This window comes from Chenopodium quinoa, unplaced genomic scaffold (assembly GCF_001683475.1).
Source record: "Chenopodium quinoa cultivar QQ74 unplaced genomic scaffold, ASM168347v1, whole genome shotgun sequence".
NCBI lineage: Eukaryota > Viridiplantae > Streptophyta > Magnoliopsida > Caryophyllales > Amaranthaceae > Chenopodium > Chenopodium quinoa.
In genome coordinates this window covers 249,860-269,520 of record NW_018744702.1, presented here as the reverse complement: position 1 = coordinate 269,520, position 19,661 = coordinate 249,860, and the positions used below count along the sequence as shown (strand labels likewise).

Below are 19,661 nucleotides of genomic sequence, written 5' to 3'. Positions count from 1 at the left end.
ATCACTACCCGCACTTCCGGGTACACAAAATCCCGGGTATCCGGTTATGAGCACCCCTAGAAATCACCCTCCCTATTCCATTAAAAAAATGCTACAAATATGATCACTAAAAAATACATAGTAACAAATGGTGTCTCATGAAATTGTAAAGATAACATTACACAAGTATCATATAAAATTATTTATTATGTAACTATAAACACAATTTAATAACACATCTACTATATCAGTTGTCATCATCGCGAGATTGAAATTTGAAGTAATCTAGATTGGATCCAACATCTTCAAGTGATTTAGAGAAAAAGTTTTTGACAAGCTTGTCAGTTGAGAATTTCCTATAAATAGGTGGATTTTCTTTAGATGTTAGCTCCTTTATTGGACCATGTATCTTCTCGGATGAGATAACACCATTAAAAAATATTGCAATTGAAAGCCTTGGTCTAACACTTTTTGTAATCACTCTATGACAAGCACCTTTTATCAAATCATTTGTTATTATTTGTAAAATATAAGATAAGAGTTATAAGTATTGTATCACAACAATATAATACTTGAAATTTTCAAAGCAATCTAATTGAAAAAACCTGAAGTATAAAAACAAAGTTAATAAGGTATAAAAACAAAACTTGAAGTATATTTCCAAAGTTAACAATCAAACCATCGGTAACAGACTCAATATTAACCCATTTGTTTTCATGAAGAACCTGGAGTCCACCAATATTGTCTTGTAAGAGTACTGTGATAAATGAAGTATCAACATGAGCGTCGGTTCCCATAGTCAATTCTAGTTCTGGACATGGTGGGTAATAATTGTTAGCTAAAGCCCAACTTTTTGTACATTTTGCCATATTTCCAAGACACTCAGGCTCAAGTCCAAGACTTACTGATATTAACATAAGTATGCGATCACCAATCTTATGAATGTGATTAATGTACTCCAATGTCACATCTCTGCAAAAAGAATTATATATATACATATATATATATATATATATATATAATTCAAAATCAATTGACTTGTAAATCAACTAAACTTGCGTTAAAGTTTGCACTTGTCAAGAAGAAATCCATAGGTGACTTTATTTACACATATTATAATAAAAATTCAAAGGCTAACATATATACTAGCTTAATAATCTGTTGCTTCTTATATTGAAGGATGTCACCGGTATGCATCTAGAACGAATTCTTTTGATCTACATGTATTCTCTCAATGCCGCAGATTTGACGAGATTTTTCAAATTCAAATCAAGATCCATCGAATCCATATGTAATTTTATTTGTTGTTAAATAGTTATTATTTTATATATTTCTTTGACAATAAATCAAGTGAAAAATAATATATTTTTTTTAGTTCATTTATTAAACTTACATGCTTGCACCATCAATTTTCCAAAATAAAAAAATAACCTTTTTTAAAAAATGATTCTCCTATGCCATTATAATTAAACGTTTCATTAAGCCATATTTTCCAACATATACTTTTGAACTTTATATAATATTGATATTTGAAATATAGTGATTGAGATAAATGAATACATTTTTTCATAAGAATAAATCATAAAATAAAGTCAAAGTAACTTATGTGTATAGTGCCCAAAGCCTAAAAGTATCAACTAAAAAGAAATGAACGATGTTAATTATAGAAATAAAGAAGTTACATATAAACAACATTATAAGAAATAAAACTTAATGTGTAAATATTATTTCTGTTACATATAATTTGGAACTTTGGAGTGCCTCTAGGATTCCAATGCAAAATTTGCTTGAGAGTATAACATAGAGAGAGAAAAATTATTGATGCATGTGTTGAGAAGACAGATATAGATCAATGTCATCCTAAAAGGGAAGGAAAACATTTGCTGCAAGTATTAGGTAGCATCTACATTTGGTAAAAGTTGCAAACAATATGAAATGAATTTAGTATATTTTAATTTTTATTAGGAAAGTCAAATTAAACATTATATAATATAGATTAGATTATACCCAAGCAAATGAAAGTTAGAATGAAGTTTTTTTATTTAAAAATGAAGAAATTTTTTATTATATTAATTATGATTCAAATTAGTAAATTAGTGAACCATTTATCAACTGTAATTTTAAGTACTAATTTAAAAACTTTTTATAAAAAAACAAAAGAAAAAAAAACCTTCGTAAAGGAAAAATATAAATAAGTGAATATTGTTTTGATAAATTATGAAATAGGTTTACTGATCGAATCTAGATGTCAAAAGCAAAATCTAGACGTAGGTCTTGTCCGTGGAAAATTGTTCTGAATCCGTTGGTCTAAAATTAGAAGATTTTTAATCCTATAAAATGGAACTAGATTCACATGATTAGGATACAATTCAGGAGCCATTTCCATCTCTACATATATTACTAATTTGCTCACAAACTAAATTAAAGCTTAATGCACTTTTTTTTATATTTAATTAGAAGACAAATTATGTATATGGGCTAAAAATAATATTATGCCCTTTGCCCTCCAATTAAAAGCCATTGGTGTAGGTGTTAAGAAGTAGAATAAAAATTAGGGTGGAGGTTGGTTGTTTAAAGGTATACATACATATATGCATACACACATAATAAATATCAGAATTAGGAACTAATCTAGACCCTTAAATCAATCTAATCGGACGAATAAGGTGTTCAATAACATTCTTATAATTATGCAATCTCTTAAACTGATTCCATTTTTTTTTTGGACTTTTAAGGCAATTTTACTTTATGATAGATTTTATTTACTTTTAATTACTAATTTTTCATTTACTTTTTAGATAAGAAATTGGAAACTACTTTGTAAAGTTAAAATATTACGAATAATGTCATTTATGACACGGAAGCATGTGGACTGTTTGATTAACATGATCTAAGGGCTTAGATTAGTTCCTAGTTCTCATTTTAGCCTTGGTTCTCATTATTATACTTGGTTCTATTATTATTTGGTAGTTAGGTTTGGATGTTTAAAAGAAATTAAAATTAAGTAAAGGTAAAATGTATAATTTTTTTTTTCAATAAGAGATTTGTAATAAGAGACAAAGCTTATGGGTGAATTGAGACTTTTTAAGGGTAAGGAGGGATCAAATTATATATATATTATGCATAATAGCCCCAATTTTGTAAATCAAATTTGGAAGATAAATAAGTGTACGTCGTGTGAGAAAGACATAAATATACCTACAGATAAGAGGCAACTCTGTAGGATCAACTTCACCGCCGGTATTTCGAGCGTTGACATACAAAGTGTCCCTCCAATTTGCAGCCTTTGACTGGTACAAGTCATGGTTGCTAAAAAAGTACACATGCTTTGATTGAAAATCGCGACTATAAATTTTTTTTCTTAATTTCAACATCTTGTTCATGAAACATTCGATTTCGGTATATCATTCTTTTTATTAGTTTATTTGGAATCCCATGGTTTATAACTTGAAAAAAACCCCCATTTTTTTGATGCCATAATAATTTTCTTAGTAATCTCAACAGTCTGATCTTTATTTTCACTAAGATAAGAAAAGTCTATTATTGGCACACTTATATTTTCGCAACTTGTACCAAAATCTTTCAAACGATCCTCTAGTGGTCTAACAAACATGTTAGGAATTTTTTTGATTCCAGCATCTTTAAGCCCTTTAACCCCAAGTTTTCCTTCATCGAACGCTTTGAGTTCATCATTACGATCATAGCGAATTTGTGTTTCATTGAGGGAAATTTGGGTGTTCATTAGATCCTAAAATCTTTCCTTGTAAAGAGTTTTGTTTTTGGCTTAGATTAATTTAGAGTTGATGAAAACTATGAGAAGAATCATACATTATATAATATTAGTGGATTAGATGTATGAGGAAATCAAGGCATAACCAACTTGCTTGTCCATGTACACCTCATTAATTGGAAATAAATACTAGACAACTAAACTAGTGCATAAAATGTCGGCATGATGCCATTTCTTTATCAAGTGAGAAAAAATCAAGCAAATAAACCAATAAAAAAATAATTTCTTAGAGCTATAAAAAATTAGTTAGATTGTCTTGTTTAATCAATTATTTGACGAGTTTGCATACTCTTCACGCCATACACTTAGTTTGATTACAAGTTACACCTATATTTTTTTTCCAAATAATTCAACAGTTTGTCTAATACGGTACTTTATGTTGTTGAGTTAAATTTGTTAAAATTTTGTGTACGCGTAGGTTCATTGGGAATAAAAAATGATAACAAAAAGTAATTGTGGATGAATAGATTATGAGGATGCTCAAGTTTATCTTTGTGATAAATAATTTTTGTTTTTGGTAAATAAATCAACAACTTTACCTAGTTGTCATCAATTGTAGGCCTACTTTTGATATAAAATTGTTAAGGTATTCACAAAATTGCTATGTGATGAACAAAAATTATTTAACTTAAAGGTATATTTGTATTTTCTGATAGCTTATGTTAAAGTAACAATGTGAGAGAAGAAAGGATAAGAGTGGGGACCATGTGAGGAGTGAAATATAATAAAATAATTTGGATTATTTATATTCAAGAAGTGTTGCATTTTTACAAAAAAGGTCGATTATAGAAAGTGTTGTACTAAAAAATCGGAGGGAGTAGTTCTTTAGCTTGGATATCATATTTCTTTAGCTTCATTCATTTATATCCACAAAAGGAAAAGGAAAAATTGCCCCGGATAATCCCACCTTTGGGCCGTCCGCTGAAAATAATCCCACCTTTGGATTATTTTTAAATAATCCCACCTTTACCCCCCCGATCTTTTTTAATGGTCCCAACCGGTTAGTTAACTTGTTATAGCAAGTTACTAGCCACGTGTCGGCACCTGATTAGTCCAAAAAATAAAGTTTTAAAAAAAATTAATTTTTTTTTTAAATAAATATAGAAACCACCCACCAACCAAACCACCTCCTCTGCCACCAATCCCGGCGCGTCGGCCTCCCCTGCCACCATTCCCGGCGCGCCGGCCTCCCCTGCCACCCCCACCCTGAACCATAGTCGGACCCCTCCCCTGATCCACTCTCGAACCCCTCCCTCCCTCACGAACCTCCACATGAACCACCCTCAAACCCTCACGAAACCAAGCCAACCCCATTCACGCGGCTCCGACGAGCCAGCCCTTAAACCCAGCTCCGGCTTACCCTCCCCCGAACCACCAACCCTTTCCCTCACTCCTTCCCCCGCGAAAACCCAGCCCTTAAACCCAGGCTCTGTCCGCGAAAACCCAGCCCTTAAACCTAGGCTCCGTCCGCGAAAACCCACCAACTCCCTTAAACCCAGCTCCGACACCCGACTTTCCCCATCCCCATATTGCGTTCAGTCACGTCAATCTCCCTCGTCCACCGTTTGTAGCCGCGTCGTCGAACTCCCCTGTCCCGATTCCGGTCAGCGCGGTGGTTTCAGGTGTGGGTGGAATGGTGGTTCTAGGGTTTAGGTTGGGGTGGTGGTGGTTGAATTGGTGTGGCTTAGGTGGTGGTGGTGTTTTTTACTATTTTTTTTTTTACTAATCAAGGAGCGACACATGTAAATTCTACTTAAAAAAAAATTACCTGCTCAACCGGTTCCAAGTAAAATGGGACCATTTTTAGCGGAGTGGGTATAAAGGTGGGATATTTTCAGCGGACGGCCCATAGGTGGGATTATTCCGGGCAATTTTTCCAAAGGAAAAAATAATGTATAATTTGGATTGCCACAAAAATCCTTGCCAACTTTAAGTGAGATATAGTTTTAGTATTTTTCTCGTGATTTCATTTGACCTTTTGCAAGAAGTAATTTGGTGAATTCATTTGCCTCATTAATGCTTATTAATAAAATTACAATACATAAATTAAAATTAAAATACAATGAACAACCTTATCTTATATATAATTTAAGAGTTATTTTGCAACACTTAACTACAGCACTCCAAAACCCCAACTCTTAATTCTCATGCTTTTTTTTTGGAAAATAACTTCCAAATAACTCCTACAACTCCAAATAATTAACTTAAAACAAAACCATAACTTCCTTCCAAAAAGAATATATAACTTCCACTTATACTAATTTTTTTTCCCTAAACATACATATGTCCCATGCATTGGCATGGGTACATTCTAGTATATACAAATAAATAAAAGAGACATTTTTTGGGAGTGTTCGGGGCGCCACATAAGCAAAGATTTTTTTTTTCAACCAAAGAAAAATGATATTCATTTTTATTTTAGAATCTAAAAAAAAAAAACAATCGCCACGTAAGTAAAATTAACGAATGAGATTTAAGATTTATTTTGATGAGTCATGTAAGTAAAAATAACTATGAATAGTGATTTGATTTAAATTTATTAAATAAAAAGTATCTTTTAACATTAAAAATATTATCCTAATATCCGACAAATGAGATAACATATACAAAGACATTATTTTGACCTGTGAAAAAAATGATATTTTATTTTAGAATTTAAAAATCAATTCCACATAAGATCGAAAAATAAAGGAATGAGATTTGAGAGTGTAATTTCAATTATCAAATTATACACTACAAATAGTGATTTAGGATTTATATATTTTAAAAAAGAACAAAAACTTTTAACATTAATTATTTTATTATAATATCTAACAAATGAAATATCATATTTATAATCACATTATAAATTATATATAAATAATAAAAATTATTTTTTTCTAACAAGCAATAGAAAATAAATTAAATGTTTTATGATCTAATTAAGAAAATTATCTTTTCATGAATTTATGTATTAAAAAAATTTGTGCATTGCTTTAGACACCTAAAAATGTATCCTCGACTGAAACCCGATGATGAGTGAAACCTTTCACTACCATTTGGTTCGAGTAGAGTATTGAAAGACAGGAACACTTGATTCTTGTTTTGAAATCCGTAATTTCATTTTCTATCATGATCATAAGCTATTCTAGCCATTTCAGTAGCCCAAACACTTGTCTTAACTTACAATCCACATATCTTAGCCTAATTTCCAGTTTTCATAACTATAGCCTTAAACCTAATAGTTGACACCTACACCCTAGAGTAGGTAGAGCAACCTACCCTTCCTCCCCCCCCATTGAATTTGGTACGCTACTGTTTAGCCTCATTCCCTCACTATTCATTTACCCCCACTATATGCAATAGCTGCAAATTAATCTCCCCCTACCCCATGTATAATAATAATAATAATAATAATAATAACAACAACAACAACAACAACAACAACAACAACAACAACAACAACAACAATAATAATAAACACCATTTATTTAAATTTCAAAATTCATTTTCTCTCTCTTCAACCTTCCTATTCATTATTTTCCTAGCATTTTCTCTCTCATCAAAACTTTCATTCTTAAATGTTTCAAGCTAATACAATACAAAATTGCTACAAAATACTTTAATTGTCTAGCATCAGCGAGGAAATTCTTCAATCGCAACATCAATCTCCGAATTAGTAAGTATTTTGTTCATTTTTCGAACAAAAAAAAAAATTGCGTAAACAAACCCTGAATTATTCGGAAAAGTTGTCACCATTAATCCCAACTTTGTCACCATTATTAATCCAACTTTGCTCCATCCGCCATTATTAATCCAACTTCTATTTTTTACTATCACTCCCAACTTTGTACACTATTAATTTTTATCACTCCCAAGTGACTTGCAACCGGTTAAACAAGTTAACATTTATGAGTTGGATTTTTTTCCACACATGTCACCATGTGATTGGTCAAATATTTTTTTAAAAACAAAAGAAACCACCCATAATGGCAGCCACCTTAAAGACGGCGGAGTCGAAGTAGGGAAGGGAAGGGAAGGGAAGGGGATGGTCGAAATTCAACGGAGAATGCAACAAGGTGATTGAAATTGAACGGGGAAAGGAAGGAAGGGCGGAATCCGCCATGAAAGGGAATGGAAGGGGCGGAAACGGTGGGGGAAGGGTTAGGGGATGTCGGAATTGGAAGGGGATGAAACCAACGGGGAAGGCGACGAAAACGGATAGGGAAGGGAGATGGAGGGTGGTTGATGGAGTTGGATGTGGATGAGGTGTTGGCGAAAACGGAGAGGGAAGGGAGATCCAGGGTGGTAGACGACAACATCAGCAGCAGCAACCGCCGCAATACCGCTACCACCGAAGGTGGCAGCAGCAGCAGCAGTTGCCGCATCAACTGTGTCAGCAGGAAGCAGATCCAACAACACGACCACATCACCACTAGAGGCGACAACAGGAGTGGCAGTGCCAGAGATGGAAAAGGGATGGGGAAGGGGAGGGGGAAGGTAAGGTGGCCGGAGGAGGTAGGGGATGTCGCCTGTCGATGGTGGCAGGGGGTGCCAACTGGTGGGGTAGGGGTTAGGGTTTTAATTTTTGGGTTTTTTTTTTGTTTTTTTTTTTTTAAATTTATTTAAGCCAATCATATGATGACACGTGTCTTGTAACCTATAATATTAGGTTGGATGACCGGTTAGTTGGAGGTGATAAAAATTAATAGGGTACAAAGTTGGGAGTGATAGTGAATAAACTAAAGTTGAGATTAATATTGGCGGATGAGGCAAAGTTGGGATTGATGGTGGCAATTTTTTCTATTCTATTTTTATTTGCGATTATATGTTCTAGAATGTAATCGACTACTTGTATGATTATACGTATTGTTGCTAAAAATAATTATAGTCTACTGTCATTTTACTGTTGGGAAATTCTCTTTGGTGAACTCCAACTTTTTGATTTTCTAAGTGGTAAACGTTCTTAAATTTTATTATCAATGGTAAACCTAAATCATTGATATTAGGAAATTTTGTGTAGAACTACCCTAAACATAGGGTCATTTGTGAATAACTACCCATTTTTTTTATTATTTGTTTAGAACTGCCCGCAAGTTTGGAAAAATTTGGGTAGCACTACCCACTAATGTTTTTCATCCAATTAAAATGTTATTTTGGCCCAATTTTTCACTTTTTTCAATTACAATGGCCAATTAATTCTAAAATAAGCAAAAACCCCAATTCAATTAAACCCCCAAACCTTAGAAATCAAAATCCCCAAATAATACTAAACTCATGAACCCTAAAATGAATTCTAATTAAAACCCTAATTAGGTTAATTAAGGTAAATTAAAACCTTTATACAAATTGGGAGAGTTAATTGGGTGGGAAAAGTGAAAAAAGTGGACTCCGATAACGTCTTAATTGAATGGAAAATGTTACTGGGTAATGCTACCCAAACGTTTTCAAATTTGTGGGTAGTTCTAAATAAAAAAAAAAAAATGGGTAGTTGTTCACAAATGACCCTATCTTTAGGGTAGTTCTACACAAAATTTCCTTGATATTAAGTCAATTACAACATTAATGATAAATTTTAACTAGATATTTAGCCATAGTTAGTTTTTTAAATTTACATTTATTTTAGAAATAAATTTTAATATTTTTTTTATAAAAAAATCCCACAACCAACTCTTCTGCCACCCCATACCCCAACCCCGATGCTCCCTGCTCCCAGGCCGGCACCAGCCGCACCAAGAACCTCCTCCCCTGGCGTCAGCGCCGCATCGACAACCGTCTGCCCTCCCCCTGTCTCGTCCCCCTTGAACCACAAACCCCCTTCCTCGAAACCTCCCCCCTCCCCCATGAAAACCCATTATTCAAACCAGCAAGGTGGATCTAATCGACGGCGAAATTTGCATCGGGATTAATGGGTAGATCGATATAACGAATGAGGAATTTTCGGCTTCGTTTTTTTTTTATTAATTATGAGTTCTCTGATGAAATTTGATGATGTTGCAAGTTAAGGAGAGAGAATAATCGAGTGGGTTACGGGTGGTGCTGGGGTTACGGGTTATGGGTGGTACTACAGGTGGTGCTAGGGTTGGTGGTTGTTGAAATAGAGGAGGTAAAGGGAGGGGGTTGCCAGCAATGGGGAGGAGAAGGGAGAGGGTGGCCAGAATTGGGAAAAAGGAAGGGAGCTGGTGGTCGGGGTTGGAATTGGGTAGGGGGCCGATGATTGGGGTTGTCGGGATCTGGGTTTGGGAGATGTCGGGATGGAGGAATTGGGGAAAGAGAGAAGGTGGGGCGAGGGAGGTCAGGCGTCGCCGGCCGAGGATGGGGAAGGTCGGGCGTCTTCGGCAGAGACATGGCCGTCGACAGGGGAGGGGCTGCTGGTGGCTAGGTTGGGAGGGGGAGGGGTTTGATTTTTTTTTTTTTTAAAAAAAAATATTTTTAAAATAATTTAATTATTTAAAAAATATAAAACCAACTATAGTTAAGGATTTTTATTAAAAAACCACTTATCAATGAAAATCAATAATTGAGGTTTACCATTGATAATAAAGTTTAAGAACGTTTACCACTTAGAAAATCAAAAAGTTGGAGTTCACCAAAAAGAATTTCCCTTTACTATTTTTCTAGAATGGAGAAGTGAATGTATTTCGGAGAAATTAAAAGTATTTCAAGACCGAAAACAAAGAATCGACAACGTAAGTGTTTTCTATGTTAGAATATTGGATAGCTCAAATTGGAAAATTAAATGTCAATTTAAAATTATGTATTTGTGAATTAAATTGTTATTAGGTGAATTTCGGCTAGTAAATTTAATTGACCATCAATGTTCATTTCAGATGAACTTCATGTTCAGTTGTAGAACATTAATGTTCAAATTATATTACTAATTTCGAAGACATATTATCATTTATCATTATGGAATTGAAGCATCAATTATAAATTAATATTACTTATTTCATTAATTAAAAATGTAATTTGGAAAATTTTGGCAAGCAAATTTAAGTTATCGTAAATGTACATTTCAAATACGAAGTAGAATTTCCTACCCCAAAAAAAAAAAAATTCAATTAATATTATTATTTGTAGAAGGAAAAATCAATTAATATTATTATTTTGTCAATTAAAATATTTTTTGAATTTGGTGAATATTGACTATTTATTTAATTTATCATAAATGTTCATTTTAGTTTGACTTCATGTTCATTTGTAGAAAGATAAATATTCAAATTAAAATTAGTAAAATTTAAGACAAAATAAATTTTTTATATAGCTCTAGTAATTATGATCTTAAAATGTTATTGCATTCATTTTACATATAAATATATATTCATTTAAATTTTTTATGTGTTCATTATTCTCTTTAAGTTAAATAACATGTTCATTCTCATATTGAAAGATGTTCATTTGAAATTTAATACTTGTTCATTATCCTATATATTGAAAGATGTTTATTTGCAATCTTATAATATATTCATTCTCTTACCTAAAGATTTTCATTAATTTTAATACTTGTAATTTATCACATTAAAAAATGTTTGCTTGATGTGAATTTTAGTGCTTGTTCATTACCAATATTGAATATTGATCAATTCAAATTTAATTTGTTCATTCTTGTATTGAAAGATGTTCATTTGACTTGTAATACTTGTTCATTTATATTTTAATACTAGTTCATTTTCATGTTTAACTATGTTCATTTTAAAAAACGTGTTCATATTTGTATTTGTAAATACTCATTTAATTGTCTAGTTTTGTTTATAGTGTTTGATTTTACTACCAATTATTTTTTACAAAAATTAAATCTCCCGTTAAACAATTTAATTAATTAAGAAAGGTGAAGACAGCGATATACATATTGAGAAAAGATGTGTATCAAGAAAAACACACAAAACATCATAATACTATGTACAACAAGGAGAATGGTTCTATATACCTTTTATTTTTACCAAATATATTAAATGACAATGTTCAGTTTTTAATTCTGATAAATGATTATGTTAATTTTTTCTTTGATTATTAAGGTACTTTACTACTATAATCCATATCTTTAACTCTTTATAAAGGGGGAAGTTGTCAAATATAAAAAGAATAGTGATATGAGTGTGTAGTCAATGAAAAACACTGTTCATAAGGTTGGCAAAATGTTAGAGTTTGGGTTTCTTGCATTTGAGTGTAATTTCATTTCATGTGTTGAGTCACCAAATTTTTTTGACACAATTCCTCATTTTCTTCCGGTTTTTCCTCGTCACCACATATCTAACGCACACTCTCTCTTTAGGAAATTTTGTGTAGAACTACCCTAAAGATAGGGTCATTTGTGAACAACTACCCATTTTTATTTTATTTGTTTAGAACTACCCGCAAGTTTGAAAACGTTTGGGTAGCACTACCCGGTAATGTTTTCCGTCCAATTAAGACGTTCTGGAGCCCACATTTTCACTTTAGGGTTCATGAATTTAGTAATATTTGGGGATTTTGATTTCTATGGTTTAGGGGTTTAATTGAATTCGGGGTTTGGCTTATTTTGGCATTAATTGGCCATTGTAATTGACAAAAGTGAAAAATTGGGCCAAAGTAACGTCTCAATTGGATAGAAAACGTTATGAGGTAGTACCACCCAAACGTTTCCAAACTTACGGGTAGCTCTAAACAAATAAAAAAAAAAGAGTAGTTATTGATTATCGAACGAATAAAAAAAAATAAAAAAAAATGTGTCTCCCCAAAAACCAAACCCAGCGATGAATACTTTTCACGTCATTGATTATCGAACGAAGTGAAAGTGTGGAAAGTCTAGTGATGCGGTCGTTTTTTATAAATACCTTCTTTCTCTTTTTGAAAAACTTCTCTATTTATGAAAATGTCCAGTTCAAATTAGTTTGGTCCATGATAAGGGTCCAATAATGGTGTAGTTGGATTGAGCTCGAAAAGACCTTTCCAACGATATATTATAAGCCCAATTTCGATGAATAATGAGGAAGTTATGACCAAAATACTAAACTAGGCCCAAACCGGATTTTACCTACGACCCAATGATAATGAGGAGGGTCCAAAGGTTGAATTCCATTACTAATTAGGATTAATTAGAATCTTCTATAAGTTTCTAATAGATCTTGATTATCTTTTCTCAAAGAATTTGAAATAGAATAAAAACTTTCCTTTTTTTAAAAAACTTTTTTTTTAAATCCTAATTCTATTCGAATTTAAAGATGTTTAAAAATGGTCAGATATTATATTCATACCTCATAATATTTACCCAAATATTATATGGTTGAGTATATCTTGAAATTATCTCCAATCATAAATTATAATATTAATTTCGAGCTATAACTTTGATCTTTATTGTTTAGTGACATGATATGATTTGTTATTAATCATGTTAGTATCATGCCTAGGATCTTGCTATTATTATTAAGCTTTATTGAGATTGAAATTGTGATTATAATTGTTGGGTTTATGATAATCATTAATATTATATTGCTTGATATATATTATTGTTATTGCTTGATCACGCCTTTTAGGCATGTTTAAAGGGAATTTGTACTTGAAATCACGCCTAATTAGATAATTAAAAATTTGGTTTAGGCTAATTTGATTTTAATTCAAGTGATCGCCAATAATAGTTTTATTTGTGCATGATTTTTCAACCAACATATATTATACAGGTTTAGGGCTAATATTATAAAAGAGGCCTATTTTATAGGGCGGGTTCTTTCTCTTTTAGATTAAATTCATACCCTCATCTCCAAATATCCAGTCATGGCCATACCACTATGGAGTTAGCGTTCTCATGGATCGTGAAGGGGTGTAACCTTCACCCTGTGAACGGTTTACAAGTTTTTAAAACTTGTGGGCGACTCTTTTGCTCTAGATTCTTTCCCTTTGGATGCCACCATACTTAAATGTATGATTACAGTGGATTCAAGTTTGGGATGCTTGAAATATTTCCTACAGTCAGTTTTTCACAAATGAACCTATGTCTAAATAGTTCTACACAAAATTTCCCTCTCCTAATTCAATCCATACAAATATACAACACATTATTCTCTCCTCTACCAATAATATGTTGATACTTGGTAGGGAGGACCTGTGTTCGATCTCCCGTAACAATAATTGAGAAAGGACTGAAATCTAACCACCCAAACTGATCCCGAATCCAGATTAGCCCAAAAAGGTGAACCGGATGGAACACCAAAATAAAATTGTTCCCTCCTCTCCTCTTAATATTTTTGTTCTTCATTGAAGCAGTTTTTGAGCTTTCCCTCCGCCAATTAAGCGGTTGCTCAAGTAAGTATTTATTTGTTGTAATTATCGAATATCAATTTCGGCAATCTAAGGTTCATTATTAATATAATTGTCAGTTGGGTATTTCCCGATCTGCGCCAAATTTGGGTTGTTCACTATCAAATTTGGCAGCTAAATTTGCTTTTTTCTCACCTTCTCAGGCATGTATGTGGCAGTTTCAACGGTGGCGGCAATCCAAAATCAGTCTTAGACTGAGCTTCTTGGGGTCAGGGGTCAGCTTTTTTTCTCCTCCTCCCCTCCTCCTTTATTTTTATTTGTGTTTTATCATTGATTTACAATATTTAATTGTTTGTTCTATTTTGTTCTGTTTTTGTTTTGTTTCTGGAGACTGGAGTATTATGGGGATGTGGGATTATAGAGATTGAGTATGTTCAGCACGATTCGATTTTTTAATTTTTTTGTTGTAATTATCGAATATCAATTTCGCAACCTAAGCTTCATTGTATAATATACTTATGAATGTAATCAATTTAGGTGAAACATTGCACTATAATTAAATTAGTGAAGTTATATCAGATGAACCGAGTGCTTTCCAAATTTCAATACTTTACAGCAATATTTAATTCGGTCTTTGTAGCCTAATTTGATAGTTGAGTCAGTTTAAGATATTTTCTAAGATGGATTAATGAGCAAATGAGCAATTACTAAAATTGCTATATTGTACGAGTGATTTTTGTAATATTCCTAACGGAAACGAATTGCATGTGATTTGAGAGTTGAGGTCTACAAGGCTACAAAAAACCCCATTTGTTTTTGTTAATTAAGCAAATTTTAAATAGTTTCTTTACTTTGAATCTTGGTATTAATTTAAGGGCTAATTCAAGCAAACTATATGAATGTTACATTAGAGGTTCCTAAAAAATGAAAAAAAAGTTACATTGAAGTCCTGGAAAACCCCATATGTTTCTCTTAAATATTTCCTTCCTTAGCTTTGGTTTTCTCTGTTGGGAGAAAAGCATCTACAAGCTAACTAATTTAGGAATTCTTAAAATGCGACATCTACATTAAAACTCATTAACAAACTTCTTGATATGGTGTGTTAGCTTCATCTTGCATTTTGAGGTTGGAAGAAGATAAACCAGTTTGATTATGAGGTATGCATATTTCAATTACATTATCCCTCTATTTTGATAATTTATAGACTATTGAATAATTTAGAGTATGAGACAGTTTTTCATGTTTGCTTTGCTTAATTGATAAAGGTGAAGGTGTAAATAGGTGAAGGTGTTTGGTTAAGTAAAGCAAAGTAATTAGAAGCAAATTAAAACTCGGTAAAGAGGAAATCCAAACAGTTATTCCTTGGTGACGTTTGGCTTATATAGCAAAACAATACACTAAGTGACTTGAAGTGACGGTTAAGTCGGTTTTTCCTTGCAATGTTTGGCTTGGTTTTTTGTCAGTCACTTGGTGACTTTTGGCCAGTCACTTAGTGATTTTTGGCATGATTAAAAAGCTTCTATAAATATGTTAATTAACATATGATGAGGGGAGGAAGGAAAATGGGGTCAGTTACTTTCGTAACTATCATATTCTCATTTATATTAGTTTTGCTTGTTTTAATTATCATCATCATAAATTATCCAAAGTTTGATTGCATTAGATCACAAACATACTACACACTATTGTGATTGTCTTCGTTGTATCTCCTAGTAATTTCGTGATACCCGGTGTGTAAATTAAGGGTCGAAATATTACTTTGGGAAACTAATTTCGTTCAGGCCTCGAAGTATTAATTTGTCCAATTTCGTGTCATTTTTGTGACCCGGTAAACCAATTTTCCCAACATAGACAACTTTTATCATTAAGATGAGGCATGTTTTATTATCTACAATTATTCTTAAAGTTTATATTGAGATAAATATTATAAATCTCATATGACTGCTTTTCTTTGTGTATAAATCACATACATTAGTCAAAGAGAAACATATAGATATGGTGAAAGTACAATGTTGCTTATTTTGCTAGATTTTTGTAAAATATTACGATCATAGGTTTGGGGATTTAGAGAATTAAGTTTTGAGCTTCTGAATTGTTGATTTGCTGAATTTTTGATGTCATAGGTTTAGTTTTTGTTAATGGCATTTGGCAAAATTGGATTTTAATAAGTATGGAAGCCATCGATTTATGCTTACCCAGCATAAATTTGTCAACTTTACTAGCTAAACCTGCATTTCCAAGCCTAAATTTGAGACCTTTTGATCCATCATTGCTTAGAAAGTCTAGAATGTGTTGGAATCGTTTGCAAGGCTTACAAAATATTGCATCATATGAGAACAATAAGTTGGGTTGATTGTGTGTTGTGAATAATGAATTGGGTCTATGGATGACGAATCGAATCTGGGGAATGAGGGGTCTATGGATGACGAATCGAATCTGGTGAATAATAAATTGTTGGATTTTTCTTTTGTTTGGTGCTTTTATAGGAAGTTAATTTAATCAATGTTATTTTGTGCTGACTGCTGAGTTTGAGTTAATTTGATTATGTTATTAGAATTTATAGTATGTAATATGCTCATTTATTTTGGACTTGATGTTTTCGACATTGATGTGTTTTGTTGTGCGGGATATACAACAAGTGAGAACGGACACAAGCCGGAGGAGGAGAATGGGAATGCTATGGTGGATGCCAAAACCGAGGTAGTGGTTGAGAGTATTGAAGCGTCTGTTGATGATCAGGCACGTGGTGAGGAAGGCAATAAAGAGGTGGTTCCTCAAGAAGTCAAGAGGTTACTGAAACTGAACCTGTGGTTACTGAGGGTGAGGAGAAAATTGATGCCAAATATGGTGATTCGGAAGAGAGGGATGCTGAGATACCTTCATCTGATAATGCTCCGCTGAAAGGTGCGGAAACGACTGCCACTGAAGGTGCAGAACAAGGTGATGTTGTGACTTAGCAACAATATCCTGATTCTGGTAATAAAAGCATGACTTGGAGGATTGAAATTCCGAATTATAAGGTGACTTTGAGTAGCTTTTCTTTGTAGCATTTATTGCTTACTCCGTATTATTTGACCGGAATGAGTGATCATGTTTTAGTATTACTGGAATGAGGTTGGTCATTATTTCTTAATTTTACCTAAAAGAGTATTCAACTTTGATAGGATTAATTGAGAGTAGTTATTTGTTCCCAAAAAAAAAAAAAAAAAAAAAAATTAAGAGTAATTAACTTGCCGATGAATTTCATTGATGATCTTACAATGTTTCAGGTTGAAGTTCTTATTGGAAAATATGGAGATATGATAAAGTATCTACAGCTGAATTCAAGGGCCATGATTCAAATCACAAGAGATGTCGAAGCTGATCCACGATTTGCAACTAAGCCGGTTGAACTTGAGGAGACACTTTAAAGTTTAAACAAGGCCGAGAGTCTGATAAAGGATGAGGTATGGTCGTTGCAAAGATCATTATGTTTTCCTTTGTTTTTTTAGAAATTTTATTGATCAATTAAGCTTTTTAATGAAAAGCATGGTAAACTATTCTGTAATCTAGCAGTTTGTGTGAGCTCAAAGTTGGATCTGTAGAAAGTTGCATTTAGTCATAATAATACACCTACACCGGCATTACTATATTCAAAGAAAGCACAATCTTTAGGCTGATAAGGAGGCTTACTGGCTGATCTTTAATATGATAAGTGATGACCACTGACTGTTGTCCAGTAAATTAGTAGCGGAGACTTTTTCGCAAGACTTTGAATTTTGTCCATCTAAAGCGGTAAAGCCAGAGAATGGTTGATCCTCACTCCTCAGCTGTTGGAAATTGACAATAAATGAAAGTTTCAGACTAATTGTAGTGTGTGCATGTGTCTAATTGCTATGGATCCCCTCCATGCGCTCCCTCTCATATTTGTAGGGTTTTTTTTCTTTTTTTTTTTTTTTAAAAAAAAAACTCATATTTTTTTTTGCGTGCTGACGCTGGAGGCTCACCATCCCTTGTGGCTAGGGGTTTTACTACTACTATTACTTCTGGATCATTAGAAAATGAGATACCTATTCCCGTTGAAGAAGTAATTTAAACTTTACACCTTTTTTTTTCTGAGTAATTCTTAATTTTATAACTACTTTAAGATGAATAATCTATGTAAAAGAAATTCAGTTTTGAGTAGCCAAAACTCGAAAGCTAAGATTGGGAGATGATAGCCTGTGAAATCTATGTAAATATCAAAATCACTTAAATCATAATGGAAAACATATTCATTGTGCACTGCAGGGATATAAATATTATTTCCAGCTACTTTATCCTTTTCTTCCAGCTTTTCTTCTTTGCCACATGTCCCTTTCTCCTCTATTATTTCTTCTCAATCACTAACTTTTCAAAATTGCCGATTTCAGTCTAAAATCCATTGAAGAATCTAAATTTTGGGAGAAAATGGTTACCAAGTATGACTTGGCAGAAATGAAGTGATTAGAGAGTCTCAATTACCAAGAAGTGGTTATTCTTACAGGTCAAGGTAATTTCAATACAAAACATTTCTCTACTTATAACCCTTGCTTTATTGTTTGCAGTTTTACATTTGCTTTGAAATTTCAGATACTAGCGTCTATTAAGTTTCATTCATTCTATTTCCTATTCCATTTGATTATTTGAAGGCTTTTCTTTATAAAATATACTATTACTGGGGTGTAATTAGTTTAAATTAGTGCTTTGTAAAAACATATAATGTAAAAACATAAGAAGTGCAATTCATATTTAATTGGACTTGCTCCATTTTTTTGAATGGTGTAGAGTGTAAGGCCCTATTTACTTCACTTTATTTTTGCTAAACTGAAATTATTTTTAATGAAACAAAATTATATTTGCTGAACTAAATTATTTTTACTGAAACAAAATTATATTTGTTGAACTTTAATTATTTTTACTAAACTTAAATTAACTTTACTGAACTTAAATTATTTTTGCTGAACTGAAATTATTTTTACTGATTTTCTATTATAATTCCTCTTTAAGATAAATGAATTTTACTGAACTGAACTTATTTTTACTAAATTGAAATTATTTTTACTGAACTGAAATTAATTTTACTGAACTAAACTTATTTTTACTGAATTGAAATTATTTTTACTTAATATTATTTTTTTAAGGTGAAGTGAACAAGGCCTAAGTCTTATATGGCTATATGATTCTTTCACTCTTTCTTTGTCTCTATCTCTATATGGGGCTAATTGCTCCCTGCTTTGTTTGGGAAAAACAAACTTATTTTAAGTTATTCTGTATTTTCAGGATTTCAAGCGCTCGAGTTAGATTTTCTGGAAAATTGGTGGATTGGTTGTTTGCTGATTGTTTTTTATTATTCATTCTTTGAAAATTTCAGTCATTGTTGCTTAACGGTTGAAAGATAACAAATTAGGAAAAAGGGAAATGCATTTAACAAACAAGTTGACTTTGGTGTAGAATGAAATTGGAATATAAACTAAGGTCAGATTTTTGTCTCTGGAGCTATATGTCAATATAATTATAAAAAAAGTACAGAACCAAATGTGATTGATATAATTATATTTGGTTGGCTTTTGATTCAAGGAGTTCGGTTTCAATAATTATATAAGTTTAAGGATCTCTTGGGAATGTCAGCTTTTTATTAAAGAATTTCTGTTTTAGTAAACATTATGATGCGTTTGGTGAT

General features: G+C 32.3%; 1 protein-coding gene, 1 long non-coding RNA gene and 1 pseudogene across 2 annotated transcripts; 1 reads left to right on the top strand and 2 right to left on the bottom strand.

Moving 5' to 3' along the window:
- Positions 1 to 226: 226 nt before the first annotated feature.
- LOC110702802 (1-aminocyclopropane-1-carboxylate oxidase homolog 7-like) lies at positions 227 to 896 on the bottom strand. Its single transcript, XM_021880549.1, has 2 exons — positions 659 to 896; positions 227 to 474 (listed from the first exon to the last, which is right to left on the bottom strand). The coding sequence occupies exons 1-2, from the start codon at positions 894 to 896 to the stop codon at positions 227 to 229; spliced, it is 486 nt and encodes a 161-aa protein (XP_021736241.1).
- Positions 897 to 1,652: 756 nt separating this feature from the next.
- LOC110702739 lies at positions 1,653 to 3,767 on the bottom strand (annotated as a pseudogene).
- A 9,936-nt stretch (positions 3,768 to 13,703) lies between these two features.
- On the top strand, positions 13,704 to 19,470 carry LOC110702754. The gene is made up of 5 exons (XR_002507581.1): positions 13,704 to 14,026; positions 14,185 to 17,001; positions 17,251 to 17,427; positions 18,373 to 18,491; positions 19,262 to 19,470. It is a non-coding gene; the product is annotated as an uncharacterized LOC110702754 (long non-coding RNA).
- Positions 19,471 to 19,661: the final 191 nt, after the last annotated feature.